The sequence below is a fragment of the Dermochelys coriacea genome, chromosome 1 (genome assembly GCF_009764565.3).
Source record: "Dermochelys coriacea isolate rDerCor1 chromosome 1, rDerCor1.pri.v4, whole genome shotgun sequence".
NCBI classification, from domain to species: domain Eukaryota; kingdom Metazoa; phylum Chordata; order Testudines; family Dermochelyidae; genus Dermochelys; species Dermochelys coriacea.
The window spans coordinates 50,918,266-50,937,304 of record NC_050068.2 but is presented as its reverse complement, the minus strand read 5'-3'; the positions used below and the strand labels follow the sequence as shown (position 1 = coordinate 50,937,304).

The 19,039-nt window shown below is 35.1% G+C and overlaps 1 protein-coding gene across 7 annotated transcripts in view; it reads left to right on the top strand.

Moving 5' to 3' along the window:
- Nucleotides 1–18,428, top strand: part of DCLK1 (doublecortin like kinase 1) — a 339,739-nt gene extending 321,311 nt beyond the window's left edge. For 4 of the 7 annotated variants that reach the window (XM_038420284.2, XM_043504402.1, XM_043504403.1 and 1 more), the window contains one exon: nucleotides 13,939–18,428. In XM_038420284.2, the coding sequence (XP_038276212.1) occupies nucleotides 13,939–14,103 (165 nt within the window). In that variant the 3' untranslated portion in view covers nucleotides 14,104–18,428. Of the gene's footprint in view, nucleotides 1–4,770; nucleotides 4,845–13,938 lie in introns of all 7 variants that reach the window. The other 3 variants (XM_038420294.2, XM_043504404.1, XM_038420312.2) reach the window with 1 other exon arrangement.
- The last annotated feature ends 611 nt before the right edge of the window (nucleotides 18,429–19,039 follow it).

The following is a 19,039-nucleotide window of genomic DNA, read 5'->3' as shown; positions in this document are numbered from 1 at the left end:
GCAGTACAGTATACAAATTTGTATTTTTCCTCCAAGATTAACGTGTGTATGTATCTGACAGGCGGGCGCGCGCGCGCACACACACAGAAGATATTCAGAATTTTATTAGATTATTTATGCGAGTACCATTAAACAGTAACTATCTGTTTTATCCACATTCACATCCTTTACTTATTTTTAATACATCTGCCTGTGTTTTAAAGCTTTTTTTTTTTTTTATTACTCATGGTAATGTTAATTCTCCAGATAAAGTCACCAAACAGTCAGTGACACATTGAACATAACCATTCCCATATCAGATTACTCTGTGTTTGTTCCCAGCTTCCATAAATTGCAGATGGTGTGACTGCACATGTACACTGTCTCATACTGTTTCCACTTTCATGTTCCTCAGCTCAGCCCCTCCAATGGTGAGTTAAATCAGCATGAAATAAACTCAGCTCAACAGGCACAATCTGGCTCGCAGGTGTGAACTGTTTGTGCAGCAAAATGGATACTTTCTCAGAAGTTACTAAGTATTTAACATTTCAAGCTGTGCCTCTCACTTAGTTTTTATTTAAAAAAAAATATCTCAACATGGAAACAAATTTCCCTCATGCTTTTCTTAGATTTTCAATCATCAGCTAACATACAGTCAGCATTTTTTATTTTCATTTTCAAGCAATAATACCACAGTAACTCCCATAAGTAAAACATCACATACCTGCATTTCATATGAGCAATGGGTACAGAGTATGTTCTGAACAGCCTAGTTCAAACTGTGTTCTTTTTCAAATGGACTGCCAGCACGCTTGTCCATAAGAAGTACTGCTCAGGTCCTCTTTTCAAGGCTTTCAAAGCTTAAAAGATAGAAACGATGCTTCCCCTAGCCCCTTCCATCGCTTGCCTCTTTTAATTTTTAAAATATTTTTATTTGTCCCAGTTGGTCTGGAAATGGATTGTTTACAGCAATTTGACATTTTAGTAATGAAAAAGGCATTGGTGAAGTGAATCTTTCCATTGACAAACATTATAGAAATAAATAAAACAAAGCAAAAAAACTCACTGAATTTGGTAATGTGTTAGAATTTAAATAAGTACATTTAAGAGAGCATCCTTCTGAGTGGATACCACACCTTGGTGTGGTTAATTCTGGAGTTCTGCCTCTAAACTAGCAGTATTTTAAAAATATTGTTATAAAATCCAGAAAGTGGCTTAATTAACTAAGTTCTTTCAGTAACTTTCCTAAAATTGGGGGAGTACAAACATCTGTAGTGAATGTGTAAATTTTAAGGCAGACTGGCAAGTGCTGATTTAAATATCAAAAAACTTTTATATACTATGCATAACACACATCTTAATAAACAGAATAAATAAAACCAAAAGCAAAACCTTTAACCATTGTGCCTGCATTTAAAAACTAATGTAATACAAGTTTGGCATGGGATTGTCATTAACATTTTACTTTCAGGAAACTCCTTTTTTACTTCTACAATGCCAGATAATATTGACATAAAGCTTATTAACTAAAGCTGTTCCAAATTTATAATTTACAAAGCATATGTTCCCCAAATGCTGGAACATATTGTTCAGCACTAAAAATGTACAAAAAGTATATCTTAGCCCTTTTAAAAAAATCTGTTTATGGTGCCGATATATGTGTATACTGTAAATTATGTAAAGGGATAGCAAAAATACTGAATTTAGTTCTCAATTCAACTTCATAGTGATATTCTTTATTATAATATGCCCTTAAGGTAAAATTCACCACTGTATGGGGGTCCAACAGGGGCTCTATGTATCAAACCTTTAATGTTGGGCTTAAATTAATAAGGATTTGTGCAGGTCAGCTGGGCTGAGGAGAATTGCACCCCTAGTTTGTTTGTTATTAGGTCAGAGTCATCTGGAAGTGTATTTTATTTATTTATATAAAACACTTTTAGTAAGCTGTTGATTTCTTCAGTAATATCCAAATATATTGTACTGACCCCTTTTGCTGAGGCATACATTTGCTTTGGTTATAATCCCCAGTAAAAGTAGTATCTGTTCATCCAGGTTTCAATCCTACAAACACTCATGCATATTCTTAAACTTTACTACTGTCATAAAGTTAATCATGTGCATAAGTATTTGCAAGGTTAGAGCCCTAAAGCAGATATGACCAAAATATTTAATTTTGAAGTTCCATGACTGCATTTTTCTTGTATATAAATCTAACATTTCACTAAAAAATGTAAAATGCATGTTTAATAGCAAGCATTTATTAAATAATCTGTTTAAAGTTTAGCACTAGAATTTTTTTGAATTCTCCAAGGATGTCGTCACACTCTTTCCTTTGAATATTTTAAATTAATGACTTGACTGCTCAGTTATAACGTCTCCAGCCACTAAAGAAGAGGGCTGGTAATTATTTCTCAAATAAAAACAGATGTTTTGAAAGAGTTTTAAAAAAAATACTATATGTCAGTACCCTATGGGATTAATTAGACTCTTTCTGTCTGAAATAATCAAGAGGAAATAAAAATCAATTTTAAAAAATGCTTTAATATTCAGAGATGTATTGCAATACATTCTATTAACTGAGCATAGTTCAATTTGTGTTCATGTCTGGAATGTTAAAGCTTTGCTTGTATGTTGTCACTTTTGTGCTTGTTTTTTTGGCATTATTAAGACAGAAAAAATGACTAATGATAACATTATGTTAAGGTTGTGTGAGGTCCCTGACTTGGCTACGGGAGTAAATCCCAGCTTGAGGCTCACGGGAACCATGTAGCATAAAGAAAGAAAAAAGCTGTTCTGACAGCTGATGGTCTGCCAATGTGTCCAGAGATGGTAACCAATTCCTCTGTCTGCAGCATTCTGCCTGTCCAGACAGCCTCTGTCATTTGTGGAAACCAAATTGGTGCTGCTTTATCATGGGGTGGGGGAAGGACGGAGTGAGGTATTTAAAATACATTCTAGTGATTTATAAAATAAAATTAAAAGTGACATTTTAACAGTGGACTTTTCTTAAAATGTGGAGAAGAGAAAAAGCTTTAGTCTATTAGTTTTGCTCAGTTTGAGGAAGAACCAATGACTTAAATGTCTATCTGTTGTTGTTCTATAATTATTTATAACCTGTTTTTCTTAGCCTGTAGTCTCCATGGTAACTAAAATATTGTTTGACTTCTGCTTAGATAGATGTAACATTTTAAAATTCAAAGACTAAATCCCCTCCTAAAACAATTGTAACAGCATTCTGTTAGTTATAATATTTTAGTGCAATACTTTTAATTTCAATTTGTAAACACCTTGTTTTTTGTATGACAGGTTTCAGAGTAGCAGCCGTGTTTAATGCATCCGATGAAGTGAGCTGTAGCTCACGAAAGCTTATGCTCAATAAATTTGTAGTCTCTAAGGTGCCACAAGTACTCCTTTTCTTCTTGTCTTTTGTGTACTTGAGATGCAGTATAATAAACTGCCAGCAGATGGCAATAGTAGATCAATCTACTGAAACTCAATGAAAAATGAAGTATAGGTGCAAGGTCCTCATCTTTTGAACAGGAAGTGGCCTTTAAATAATTCTAAATAAGATGAAATGTGCATTGATTTAAGAAAAGAGAATGAATTATTAAATATTTCTCTTTGTCTGTATTGAAAGTGTAAGTAAAATTTAAAGTTAGATGTTAATTACAGTTTAAATAACTGGAACCTAGAGACATGTTAACCGGCCTTTCTCAATCTAGAATTAGTAACTATCATGAGCATTGCACCAATTTGCCACGGTCTTAATGAAACACACAATGGCCTTTCCTTTTGTAGAGCAAAATGTGAAAGTTATCAAATTATTCAGATTAAACTGGGCAGAGTCTCTCTCTTTCCAGTTTGACCCCCTAAAATTGTATCTTATCCTCTGTTAAAGGCTATCCCAAGTACATGTTAGTGCAGTGTAAAAGGGTTAGAGAAAATAACTCTTTTTTTTTTCTATGCACATTCCACTACTAATGATAACCTCAATTTAGAACAATATGTACAATTTAAAGTTAAATTTTTAAGCACACACTTTACCTGTTTTTTTTACACAATACTAAGTTAATTTTCCATTTTGACTTTAATAGCTGCAATTTAGTGAATATTTTACATCACAGCTTTCTACCATTATCTTTTTAAGCCTGAGATGTAAGGAGAACTGACAAACAGTGCAATGTTGTTCATGAACCTGAGAAGTCCTGCTCTCCAAGGCTAACATTTAAAAAAAACAAACAAAAACCAAACCAGAATTACCATAATTGATGGGGTATCAAAACCGGATTCTTTTAATCTTTACACATGCCATGATTATGAAGTAGTCTAATTTAAGTCTGATGTAATCTGTGTAGCCTGCTTGTTGTGATGGCTAACACTGTGTTTTTAAAAAAATATTAAACCTCTGTTTAATTGCAAAAGATTTTTTTTCATTACCATTATGTGCAACTTAAAGGGGCACTTCTATATTTTGAGATACCAGGATATTTGTTAGACTTTTAAATGAATGCATAATGCATTAAGTTACTTATTTCACAAACTCCATTTCAGTTTAAATAAAATGGCTTCTAATATAACAAGATAGAAGCTAGGGATATTTCTTTTTCTTTCTTTCTTTTTTTCTTTTTCTTACTTTTTGTCTCCAGTGCATAGATTCAGGATGTTAGATAAGTGCCTTGTGAAACTGAAAACAGTCAATATGCACTAAATAAGGAACAGCTTGGTCTGGAGTCTTAATTCTTTAGCATAATATCGATCCACTGAGTTGCCCCATTTCTCTCTGCTCAGCTGGACCACGGGTTTACCATCAAGAGATCAGGGTCTTTGGACTACTACCAACAACCAGGAATGTATTGGATAAGGTATGAGATGGTGCAGCTCCAACAGTCAGTGTTTCCATGGCAACGTGCTGGCAGTCTCCATTAACCAGTTCCTTCAGTGGATAAACATGCTTTTTGATTTGTTATCCAGTCCATATGCTGCTTTATCAGTTTCATTTTAATCTTGATTGAGATGCCACACCCCATCATTCCCTTTTTTTCACCCATTATTCACACTGACATTGCCAGCTTTTTCTTCATCGCACATGCTCAGTATCAATTTTCCTTATAGTTAAAAGGACAGTGTATATAGAAAATCTACCGGATATGCTGCAGCAATTGCCTCCCCCCGGCCCCATATTGCTGGTTAAGGCATCTGCTGCCTGTGCACTTCTGTTTTTAAACACCTGGAACAGCAACAAGCTCTCAGCATATTTTTTTCTCTTCTGTATGAGATGTGGAACTATATACTGTCATTTTTAACCCATCAAAAACAATCCTTACCTTAGAATAAACAATGCATTTACCTAACATAGTATTTAGAAGCTTTCCCAAGCTAATTGAAATATAATGCATTGTATGTACTGGTAAGCTTGTATTTTCTAATTATGTACATTTATGTCTGTTCTCTTTTTATTTTTAAAACCCCTTGTAGATTTTAAAATTTGTTAACAATATTGCATGAATCCATTTTTAATATTTTCCTACATTGCATAACTGTGTCAGGGTTGTTAGTTGACTTGACCTGTGTGATCAAATGGGATTTTGACTGGGATGGCTGTTTTTGAGTGGGTGAAAAGAGGGATTCTGCTGATTGCTAATGTCAGGCCCATACCTCCTCAATCAGTCAGGTGATTGTTTATTTGCTGACTCTTGTCCCCTTATTGCTCACAGGGTTTGATTTGTGATATCTGGAAAGATAAAATGAGTCCCAACTGAATATTTTTGCTAACACTGTGGTTATTCAAGCCTAGAGAAATTCTTTTCATTGTGGGGGGGCAGGGGAAGGCCTGTTCTGTGTATGGAACAATTCTACAAATTAACTTCATTAGCAAAATGGTAATGTTTACAGTAATGTAGAAATCTGTCCCTCATATCATTTCACTGATTGCATGGATCAGACTACAGCACAGTTTCCACAAAAGTTAGCAGTCTTACGAATACACCAAAAATATGCCTATGAAAATTCAGTAGATTTTTAAATGGACATGAAGGAGAAAAATAGCTCTTCCTCCTTGATGTACCCTTCAGATGAGAAGCAAAAAGTTAGTCCAGGTACACCACGTAGATGCTGGTTATGATGACTAACTGAGAAATAGTTTCCATACAAGTGCTCAAATTTGTACTGGTTTGTGTAGTAGCACCTTACTAATTCATATTTTCTGATTGGGAGACTTATTGAAATTTCCATAAATCACACAGTGTACTTTATTCATCTATTTTCTCAATTGACATAATGCTTCAGAATATCCTAGTAAATAAAATGTTGTGTATTTTGTAAAGATAATATCCTAGTGAGACCTCACTTTGGCATCTGCACTTTTTCTTTATTGAGAAATGGAGGGAATCACGGATATGTTCTGTGGATTGTAAGTGGGAGATTTAGCAAAGTTTAAGCTAGAGAAGTCTTATCATAACTTTTTCATCTTGCTCATTGAGGAAAGTTTATATTTTGAATCAAATAGAACTTTGTCAAAGAGCTAAAATGTTTCGTTCTGAATAGCACCACTATCTTTGATGTGCCTGCACAGCTCTTTTACTTGTGCTGTTTTTTTCTTTTATACAAAGACAGAATCATTATGTTTCTATTTGTCATGTAGGTCTCTATTTAAATAAAAAAAAAAAGTCTCCAGCATCAGAGAGCACAAACCTCTAGAGAGAGAAATTTGTGAGAAAATAGTGGAATGTTTCTAATCTGAATGGCCTTGACTCAGTTTAACTATGTAGCCCAGGTTTTAAAACAAACTGTACATCTGGGGGCTTGGGGAAAATTCCAATCCAGCAAATAGGTAAATAAATAAACAATATAAAAAGGCCATTTGACTAAAATGCTAGTAATGGCTTCCATCAGCATACAAAATGACATATCCTTGAATAATGGGCTGGAGCAGACGGGTGATAATCTCTCTTATTCATACATAAACTGCTGTTTTCCAGCTGGGGGCAGTAACAATGTTTATAATTAGTGCTGTTCTAAACAGTGCAGCCAGTGTGTAAAACCAAATTGGGAAAGTGCTAAAAACTCGTAGACTTATATGCTTAATTAGGAAATGTTATAATACCTGAGAGTCCCAGAATCAACACTATTACAACATACACATTATCTGCACTGATTACAAATGCTTCGTCTTTCATCTCCATAGAAACGGGAGCATTCAAATAACCACTGTAGTGACCAACATTTTAAGACATTTTAAGAAAGTAGTAAAACTATTTTCACTTAGTAATTGTTATGCTATTCATAGAACTTTGCAAATTCTCAACGGTAATACATACAGGGTTCATCCCTTCACTCTTATACTACAGTTCTTTTGCCACAGGCCTTGAAAACTCGTCTGTGATCACAAATATGGCCAATATATAAAGAAGAATCCAAAGAGAGATTTAACGCTCACGCGTTCTTTCATAATTGAGCTCTTGATTTCTTCACTTAACCACTGCTCGTTTTCTTATTTGATCCTCTAATTTCTCGCATTCTTCTCCAAAAATGACAATGTTTCCGCTTTCAGTGAACCAGAAAACCATTTCCTTACTGTAGTCTAAATGAGTCTCTCCCTAATGTGCTCAAGATTCCTAATTCTGCTTTTGAACGCTAACTTTGCCCCCTCAGAGCGTGCTTTTTTTCCTCTGTTGCCACAAAGAGCACCTGCAGTATTTTAAATGTAGTGACTTTGTTTCTTGAAAATATTTCCACATTGAGATGTAGTACACTTAAAAATCTTTTCCTGAAGTAACAATTGCAGCATATTGTGCATAATGACTGGAAAAAGTATTACACAATGTTTTGTGTACACAAATAACAGAAAAAAATTCGATAAACTAGTTCAGTAAAAGAAGCCTAAATAAAAATGTTAGATCATGTAAATTGTTTAAGCCCCAAATGTGATACAAGTTTTAAAAGCTGCATATATTATTGTAGGATATGTACTCCCAATGACACTCTCTTTTCTCTGCAATTATAGATGAGCACTCTGGCAGAGGAGATCTGTGAACACCTACAGTGCTCTGTATGCAGAGATGATGTTTTATAGGAGCACTCTGTGCTCTTCAATGAGCTTCTTTTTTAAAAAGTCAAAAATGAAATGTGCATTTATTGCAAGTTCTCAACTATTGGATATTCATTGACAAAAACAAACCTGGCAAGTTTCTTGCCCTCCTATAAGAATCTCTATTTAGGGTTTATTTAATTGAGGATCTTAACAACCCGAGAGTGTTTGGTGAGTTTGCTGATCTTCAAGGATTTAAGTCAGAATATTAAGAGGGAATGGGTCTAAGTGTTGCAATGTGCGGTGTATAGGTATGTAAGATGACCTATATTACTTGAACTCCTTGACAGAAGCCCATTTTGACTTCAGTACTTTGCATAATTTAGCAAGAGAAGGTCAGTTGAATTTCCTTACTCTTGCAGCTTTGTCTGAATCTATACATTTTTTAACCTATTGTTGATGGTGTTTGAATCTTGTGGCTTTTGAGAGTTGAAATCAGAATATTAAGAATACCCTAAAACAAGTGTACCTAGAGTAACTTCGTTTTTAATGGTAGTATATCTTCTTTGTGATATGTCCACTGACGTTCTATAAACTCCAGTGGAGCTAATATGATATCAAGAAAATGTGTTGGAAGGTCATTAAAATATTAATCATGTAATGACAGAGGCAACTGCATTGGGCTTATCCATTGATTTATAATGAAATTGTAGCATCCTAACAACACTGAATTCATGTAATCATTGACTTTTAAAAATATGATGCTCACAATAACTGCATTTTTTTCAAGCTGAATAACTCATTTCAAATTCCAAAATCCCACTCTGTTCATAGTGTAGCAATTCCTCATTGCATCTAGTACAGTCATCTACACCTGTCCAAACTGCTACAGAGTCAAAATACTGTATTTATATGTTATATACCCTTTGTACAGATGTAAGTGACTGCACAAGGACAAGCTGGTGGGCAATCACACATTATCTGTAAAATTTACTTTTTTCAAAGAATGAAGCCCTTCTGTAAATTTGACCCTGGTGAAAACAGACAAACATCTCAAGTCATTTAAAATCTCTCTGCCGCTCTGTGACTAAGAAAACCACAACTGATTTACAAATTATAAATAAAATTGCACCCATGCAAACAGCTTTGAACTAAGGTTCAGACACATGTAATTTAAACCAGCTGAGAAGTCATATCACTAAGAACAGGGATGTTAAATAATAAACATAAACTGAAATAAAGTATTGTGAATCCAGTGGTCGTACATGTACTATACTTGTCTTTTTTTTATGTACCAGTATAGTATGAAGCATAAATGAAACTGTTTTTTTGGGGTGAGAAGGTATGGGAGAGGTCGTGTATATACCTGAGAAGCCTATGAAGAAACATATGCAAGACCTCTTGTCCTAACACTGTAGAGCTGCTACTATTGCTGCATTAGTGGCCATTTTTACCATTAATAAAATCTACTGTAACACATCACAACATATTGAGGTCACCAACCTGAACCTTATACAAATAGAATAAATTACCCAGCTGGAAACATCTAAATATATCTTTTAAAAATCATAAAACGGGAGGAAAATGTCAATATTTCAATAGTTATGTCAATTTAATTCCATGTGCTAACAAAGGATCTCCAAAATAGCAAGCAAATTGCAAATATTTCCCTGAAGATGAACAGTGAGAGAAGGAAAGGGTTTCTTAGACTAACGCGTGAACAGCTGCATCTCCAAGCTAGTATGAATAATGGATGGACTAAGAAGCAAAATGCACAATAATGTTCTTTTATTAATGAAATGAATTATTTTTTTGGTGGCTAACAATAAATTAAGAGAAGAGAAAAGAAAAACAGTCACTGTTCACATTCATAAAATACAGTTACTTAAATCCAGTAATTACTGACTGACAGAAAATATGACCTAACAACTAAATGGATTCTTCCCATTGCAAATCCAGCACATATTTCAAAGCAGTTGTATTAGTGAGCACCTATCCAGATGCACCGCGTTCAATATTTGCCATGGAGAAAAACCTGTGAGAGATTCGGGAGTGCTGCAACATTACCAGTTAGAAATCAGGAAAAAGATATCACATATGATAAAATCTTGGAGAAATGGTAAATGCCCCACATTAGTATGACAGGAACAATGACTATAAAATGTCTCTGTTGCTTCCAAATGCATAATTTTTATTCACAAAAATAGCTTGTTGACCATATGGTACTGGGTATCAGGTGTACTAAATGTTGATACAAAATACTTTAGTGCTTAGTAAAGGATGCTTCAGACCCATCGGCACCAAACTATTGAAGGCAATCCACTTACCTGCTATTGGATAAGTAGCTTCACATTTCCTCAGATGGATAGTAAGAGGACAGCTACATATCTTATGTAAATAAGCTATATTTAATTTGGTTGCCACCAATATAGTCTGGTCCTCCAAGTTCTCACCCTCTCACCTCAAGCTGAGAAAAAATGCTAAAATATGGTAATGAAAATCTGGGATTTGCAGCCCTGTGAGGCATAAGTGTACTTCAGATCCTCTTATTATTTATTGAAAGAATAGTTTAAAGTAGAAATGCCCTGAAAATCCATAATGGACCAGTTCATGCACCAGTGAACCTTCCAGCTGAATAGCAGATGAAATAATAAATCTATTAAAGCAATACTATATTTGCTAAGCATCCAGGCAATGTATTTAAGAGGTCTTCGCTACAAACCAGGTTGCGGATTTTTGTCACAAATTAACCATTTTTTAGAATATGCCCCTAGGTGAGACAAGGTACAGTAAGTAAACCATGCATTCTTTTATTTCTACAGTGTACACAACCATTTCCCCACATTCCACAGAATTATCTGTTGCATGCTGAACTTCTTCAGAGGAGAGAGATAATTGTGGCTTCATAAATAAAACATATTTTTTAACAGAGTAATTAAACATTAGAAAAAACTTACCAAGGTTTATAGTGGATTCTCCATTACTGACCATTTTTAAATGAAGATTGGATGTTTTTCTAAGAGATATGCTCTAGGAATTATTTGTGGGGAGTTCTATGGCTTGTGTTGTCAGGTCAGAGTAGATGATCACAGTGGCCCTTTCTGGGCTTGGAATCTATGAATATGAATCTATACATTGAATGAAAATTAAAATATGCTCAGAATGCATTTTAATGAGATTTGTGCAGTTATAGAAACCATAAGTTCGACGTATGTGATCCACACGCAGGGCAGCATTGGCCCAGTCCTATGACTTCAGTCGGAGTTGGGAATGCTCAGTACCTCTCAAGATTGAACCTATTGAGAGAAGCAGAGACAGTCCATGCTATAATTACAACATGTGAAAGGCTGGAAAATGAAACATATTATGTTGTATTGTCTCATCAACTGTATATTGATAAGGTTCCTCCTACTTGTCTCTTTCTCACCTTATACATTTCTCTAATGAGTCTTCTGGGTGGGTAAAAAGATCCTTGGTATCTCTCCAGCAGGGAATGAAAATACATAATGCCACAAAGCTACAGACAAGCCCTGATAGATTAGAAGCAATGAGATGAAATTCAAGGGTGAATTTGGACTGAATATCAGAAAAAACTTTCCAACAGTGAAATGTTATACTAGACACAAATGCTAAAAATGTGTTTTAGGGAATAATTCTACATTAGCAGGGGGTTGGACTATGTGACATAATAGCTTTTTTACACCTCTAAATGTTTTATCCTATGAAACTAAAAGCAACAGTTAAGGTATTTGTGTATTTTAAATAAAATGGCCCCCAAAGGTCCTTTAACAATGACAGCAGAGTAGGCTGTTGGATTATACACCAAGATGACTTTAAATGCAATAAATGTCATGATGCTTAGTTATCTGACGGGCAGAACATTTTAGGTGGTTTATAATTTGGTCCTTTTTTAAAAAGACAATAACATTGGATTAGACTTCAAAATAAACTAGTGTGGTTTTTATTCAAGAGTATCTATTACTTCAGAATTAACTGCAGGGTGATATGTTGTGATATGACCTTTAAATAAACTCCTATATCCCAAAAGCACAAAAATGTCTTGTAAATGGAAATCTGTATGTCATAGAATGATAATATATGCCATTCTTTTCAATTTTCATGCAGAATTATATACTGTATGCAGTATATTCACTGTGTGTAAATGATCTAGATATTCATCTATTCATGAAAACATAATCATAAATCCAGTTGGTTTAAGGCAAAGAAATGTCCAAGATACTGAAAAATACTAATTAAATTTCATAAACAAAAGATTAATAGTAAACAAATAAATCTTCAGAAGACAATAAGTGTTGTATTTTGTAACATTTATTAGTTAAAGTTAAGGATGAACTTGTCAAAGTTAATTATTTTTACCTCTTTGTAATAGTGCTATATAGGTTCTTGATATTAAAAATAATAGTTCAGCAATTCAGCCTAACTAAATCCATTTGCTATAGTAGCTCTGTACTCTGTTCCATCTTTCTGTCTTTATTACATCATTTTTGAACTTTGATTGCATTATTTGAGCATTGATTGCTATAATGCTATCCTGCACCACTGTGATGGATTTAGTTTTCATTTTGTTCTCAAAAATAGCCTAGCTATAAATGTATCTCTGTTCTCTGATCAGGCTCACAGTATAACTGGTAAATTTTCAAGAGGAAAAACGGTCATGTATCTCCCAAGAGAAAACAATAAACCCTTTGAAGCAGAATAACCTCTTGGCCGCATTCATTTAAAGGGTGACACATATGCTAGGGAAAAACTTTCTAATATGTCAGACTTAAAATTTAAATCCATTCTGTTTCTACGTATATTCCATAGTTATCTTTGCCTCTCCTCTAGAGATCAGATATTTATGTACATTTTAAGGGCTTTCTCATTAACAGTCCTTCTTTTCCATTTTGCCCTTGCAGTGGAGTCATGGACCCTGATTTAAGAAAGCAGTTCAGTGTGTGTTGAAGTGCTTTCCTGAATCAAAACCATAATGTTGAATTTGTAACATCACAGTAATTTCAGTGGCTACAGAAATATCCTATATTAAAGATTATGGGTGAAATCCTGTCTCCATTGGAGTCAGTGGCAAAACTTCCATTGACTTCAATGCAAAACCAAGCCAAATGAGAAACTTGTCTGTGAGTGACATCAGTCTCATTACAGCAGAAATCTCGACCAGTAGCAGGAAATATGTTGAGGGAGGGAGGATTTGGCCAAGTAAATTCAGACACCTTTAGAAAAAATAGTCATTTTGTATAAAATTAGTGTGGACTTCACTTAGTTTGGGTTTAGTTGATACTACTTTTTAGGCAAGGTGATCAGATTGAATGCAGTCTTCAAAAAGAGCTCACCAGTGTTCTTCCCAACAGCAGAGCCTCAAATGGTTTAGCATGAGAAGGTTTTAAAGAGCTGAGTTAGCTTCTTTGTTACCTTTCTTTCTTAGCTGACAACTTCATCACAATCCATCCGTGTTAGACAATCTCACAGATTTGAACATGAGTGAATGTGTATCAACCTTCATTAGGTCAAATCGAACAGACAATCCTATATCTATACCTTGCCTGTAGGAAAAGATTTATACTTTGAGAAGGAAGAGGGAAGGTCAGCTGGTATTTGGCTTGAAATCTGAATTTATTACTCTATGAAATTAATAGCATCCAGAAGTTGAACATATGGCATCCATATATATGGTACTATATATGCTTGATGTCATGTTACTGCTTAAGTTTTGGGAAATGCACTTTTTAAAAAGTTTAGCTATGTTGTGGGCTAAACCTTTCAAAACTGACTGAAACAGAACAGGTTTAATTTGGCCTGAACATTTATTATCCCTGGTATTTGCAGGCCCACATACAAATGCATGTTTTTCATTAGCTTTGCATTTCACACACAGCCTAATTTCATTTATTCTCATTTTATGCCCCTGCCAGACCACCGCTCTTGATAAGGAGAGGCAGGTTTTCCGACGAAGACGCAACCAGGATGTGAGGGGACGATATAAGGCTCAGCAAGCTCCACTTGAACTCAACTCTGAATCGGAAGACTATTCACCAAGTTCATCTGAGACTGTTCGCTCACCTAACTCACCCTTTTAATAAAACACTTTTGCTCAAAGTCTTGGCTTAACCCTTTGAGATTCTGAAAATCCTCCAAACCTGTGTGAAACAGTTACATCTGATCTGTCTAGCACTAATGCTCGAATGATGGAACAGAAAAGGGTGTTTACAGTATCTTTGTTATAATAATTTCCTAACTGACTGGAATGATACTTGTGCTCTGTCTAGATTGTGACTTGCTGCTAATATGATCCTCAAAGGGTTAAGACTATTTTGCATTTTTTTTAAGATAAGAGCAATGAATGTTTTCATCAGTCATGCTAGGACCTGCAGTTTGTAATTTTAGCACATGTTAACCCTCTGAGTGCATAATAATCTTTAGCCTTGATGGCCCACACTAGGGCTTTATTGACTTATATGCACATATCTTTTCCCCCCATCTCCTTAGTTCTTTCCCAAGTGTTCTGGCCAAAATAATATCCAAATGCTACTCTATTTGAGTGATTGCAAATTGGGGGGTTTTAAAAACCTTGTTTTAGAACAGCGTGTTCTAAGCTTCTATGATATTCTACCACAGATGGCTGACCATTACTGGTAGGTACCATACAGGATAAATGGAAAATCGGTGGTAGTACTGCCTCATAACTATCTACCTAAGGTGATACCATAAAAAATTGTTGCTTCCATATTATTGGCTACTAGTGGCTGTCATGTAGTAGTGGCAGAGTCATGAGAAGTGGGTGAATGGCACATTCTATCATGCTTTGGTATGTAAAGATCTAATTCCAAAACTTTTCTCTGCCACACACACACGGATGTACAGATAGGGGAGAGCTATTAGTTTCTCTATAGCTTTGGGATTTTGAAGAGGGAATACTCCTCTCAATACGATCATGTTTTTTTATAGATACACTGTGATTACTACCAGGAGAGAGTCTTTTAAGGGGGAGAGATGAAAAATCCAACATTAAAGGAAAGAGAATTACTCTTACAATAGCGACATTATTTATAAATTGGGGAAAATACCTGGCATGTTAACACTTAAAAAAAGCCTTTGGGTGAAATTCTGCTGGCCTCATTGACATCAATGAGAATTTTGTCTTAGAGCGGAAAATCTAAAAACTATTCATCTAGCAGATCTGTGCTATTATATACGGGGGAGGGGTGTGTGTGAAAAAAACATGTACAGGGTGTTAAACCTCAAGTCAGTGTGTTAGCATTTAATTTCATCCATGTATAAAGAAAAGCCAATTTCACAGCAAAGTTATACTTCACAAACTTTTGCTTCAAATAGGATCATTTGCATGAAAACGGTCCCATATTCACACAAACATGGCACTAGTTGAGTGAAAAATGACACATTTCCAAAATTTGATTTTCCAAATTATAAATAAATATAAGACCTGAGCAGAAAATATTAACTTTGATGTTTCACGTGTTGGTTTTACATTTTGGGGCTGTGCTAATAGAACTCCCAATGAAAACCATGGGAATTCTGAAGATGAGGGTCTTGTAGGATCCATCCTACTATTGATTTGCATTCCTAAAGTACCAATCACTGGAGCCAGGTGCCATCTTTTTCTGAAATCTCAAAAGACTCACTGAAGGGCATGTGTGTAAACAGTTTAGGTCAATTCCTTGCTCTTCTCCATTCTCTTTAGAATGTGCCCATCTCTTGTTGTGTCCAGTGTAAGTTTTATATCAAACATTTAACACATTTTGAACCAAGGGAACCTCATTTCATGAGTTTTCATTCAAGTGATGGAAAACATTGATTACTGTTCTTTGGTTTCAGTCTATCCATCTGATTGTGGGGGAGGGTTCCCGATGTCTCTACATAGCCCCATTGACTTTAGTGGGATGCTGCGTACAAGTGTAAGGGTCTCAATCAGATTACAGGAGTGAGGCCTTTATTGGCAACAGAAGCATAAATAATAGAGGAACACTGGTTAAAGTACAAAATTAATTGTGCCCCAAGGAGAGAAACTCAGTAGTTTTCTGGGGAACTCCATAGGGGTAATGGGATAAGTAGCTACAACACAACTAAACTTCAGAGTTTGGAGTGTGCTTCCTAGCTATGTGCCTCCCTTGTCAAGATTGGGGGGGAGGGCAGAAGAGCTATATAGTGGCAGATCATCTGACCCTGCACAATTACCCCTAAAGAGACTGTACAAAGAGACTTCGTGGTAGGTATGGAATCATCTTGGTGTCACCCCATTGGGCAGCAGTACCGGAGCAATTGCATTACATGAGTGTCCTCTGCTCTGGTGGAAGAGTGGGTAGGATTTGGGCCACAGTGAATCAATATTCAGGGTGTACTTTTACACAGAGCTAGGCCTGTAGCTGGTGTAACTCAGTGTAGCTCCATTGAAGTCAATGCCATTTACAGCAACTAATATAATCCCTCACCTTACAATACAGCCTTCTCTTTAGAACAGATGCAACTCGATGCAAATATAAAGTTATTTACATGGCAATCAAAAGTGTCCATTAATAACACATGCTTTTTGACTATCGGCAAAACATTGGCAGTTTCAAAGGAACAAGGACAATGTTCATTCTTCTTAATTAAATAGAGTAGGAGAAAAAACAGATATAAAGCAAATGCTTTGTCTCATGAATGTGTAGTGTCATTTGAAATCCATTTGAGATCTTTCTCTCACCTTTGCTTTTGTTTTAGACTCCAGGGCTATCATTAAAATAAGATGTTTGGCTCCATCGTACACCATATTGTACCACTTAAAACCTGTATAAAAATAACCCAAGCCCCTGAAATTTCCACTCATCCCTTGCAAATTTCTGATCTTTGGCTCATGTTTTACTGACATAGTTCCTATAACATTTTACAGTTACATTCTTTAGGCTCCTTAGAGAATGTGCACCAAATTGTTGAATGGGGCCTTTTCATGGTTTCAAGAAAAACTATTGGAATAGTTTAACAGTTTTAAAAGAGAGGGTATCCGAATTATAAAATTAAGGTTTCAAATAGTTAATGGTTGATGCTTGTTTGCCAAAGAATTACAAGGCCAAATTTGGCCTCTATTTATACCTTTGTAACCCCACTAAGTTCCTGGGTGTAACTGAGACCAGAAGGTGTGACCCTTAGAATGTCTAAACTTTCGTCAAGGAAGCTGAACAGATTATGGCTAATGGACAGCTTCTAATATGAATACACTTAAAAATCTAGTAAGAGAGCATATAGCATAGCAGGTTTCAGAGTAGCAGTCGTTAGTCTGTATCCGCACAAAGAAAATAAAAATAAAAATAAATTTGTTAGTCTCTAAGGTGCCACTAGTACTCCTTTTCTTATAGCATAGCAGTCATTTTACTGTAAACCATCCAGTATCTTCACTTTACACATTATATTGGTGCTAAATATTAAAATACAACAAAAAAGAAAATATGCATTGTATTTACAGACTGTAAATGCACCACTTCATTATTTTTTATGCATGTTGCTAACTGACTTTGTCTTCTGGTTTACCTGCAGTAAATTAACTTCATGGTAAATGCAATACTCATATGTGATGGTGCCCTTCAAATCTTTGTGCACTTCGAGTATTGTGCTGAATAAATTTAGAATGTGTTTATCATGTGAAAATGGAAATCAGCAACCCCATTAGATATAATCTTATTAGCATTTATCTACAAAAAGATCTAGGATATTATAGTTGTACTCAGAGGGTTAACAGAAAAGCACAAGGCATGCTGATTACATTGGTGTATCCAAACTGCTTTGCTTTTTTAGCCAGTGTTTGCTAATTTTTCAGAAAGTTCTTGGAAAATTTAAAGTTTAAAATAATTTAAGTGGTGTTGTTCAAGGAATTTCTATAACCAAATTAATCTTATTTTTAGTTTAACTTATCACAGAAATAATATGTATCATTAATGCAGTGTAAGTCTGTAGTTATAAATTTTATTAATTCCACAAGTGATTCCAGAATTTCTTTTAAAGTACTTAATATAGAGCTTACAATGGTGGCATAGGTGACTGAGACTGTCTTTCTTTTTGGTAAATAAACAATATTGTAATTTCAAGGAAGTTCTAAGAACCAGCTTTTCAGTTTGGTAGTGTACTAGTTAGGGAAAAGTGATCTCATTACATGCATTGTGTAAATCTTTGTAGATGAGAACTGTTCATATGAATGAACACACTTTTTTTTTCTTGACATTGTAGCAGAAACTATTTACTTGTTGATAATCAACCAATACATTAATTTGCTTCAGACTGTTAAAGGGAAAAGTGAGACTCCAGTCATTGAAAATGTTATTGCTTTACAGTAGACCTCATCTAATTTAAATGTGGTGCATACTACAATAAGCAAAGCCAAACCTGTGAATAAACTACTCAAAAAGCTTGGTGATTCTGTATAAAGTGGAGTGCTTACATATAATAGTGTGTAGCACAGAGAAGGCTTGTCAGGTACCGTTGAAATTGATAGATATATATGAGCTAAATTGCAATCCTTTACCCTCTGAGGCATATTTCATTTATTTATTTATTTTTAAAGAAAAATTGGTTCAGGGGGTTGCAATGCCACAGGTCAAGTACATTAAATCACTGTTATTTGCTGCCCCATGGTACACATTAGCAAATGGCATCCCCTGTATTTAGTTTAGATTATGGGCAGGGAGAGGTTTCCTAATGTTATTGCAGTGCCCTCTAGCACTGTCATGGATAAGGCTGTGTTAGTATTTCCATTCTAAACTCCTAATCTCAAAGGTTTTTAGTTTGATCGTAAAAATATGCTTCAAGCGGATATGTGGCACATGATTCCTCATCCCAGAGTGATTCTCCTCCTAAAATATGAGGGAAATCATCTTGGCCCTTTTGACATTTATGTCCTAGAAGTATGTACAATAAAAGGGGAGCTTGCTTCAGGCCATTTTTGTGTGGGTAATTCAAAAATGGCTTGGTTTTCACACAAGTTTTACAGGTTTGGACTATAACGTTGATAGTTCAAAACTTTTGGGT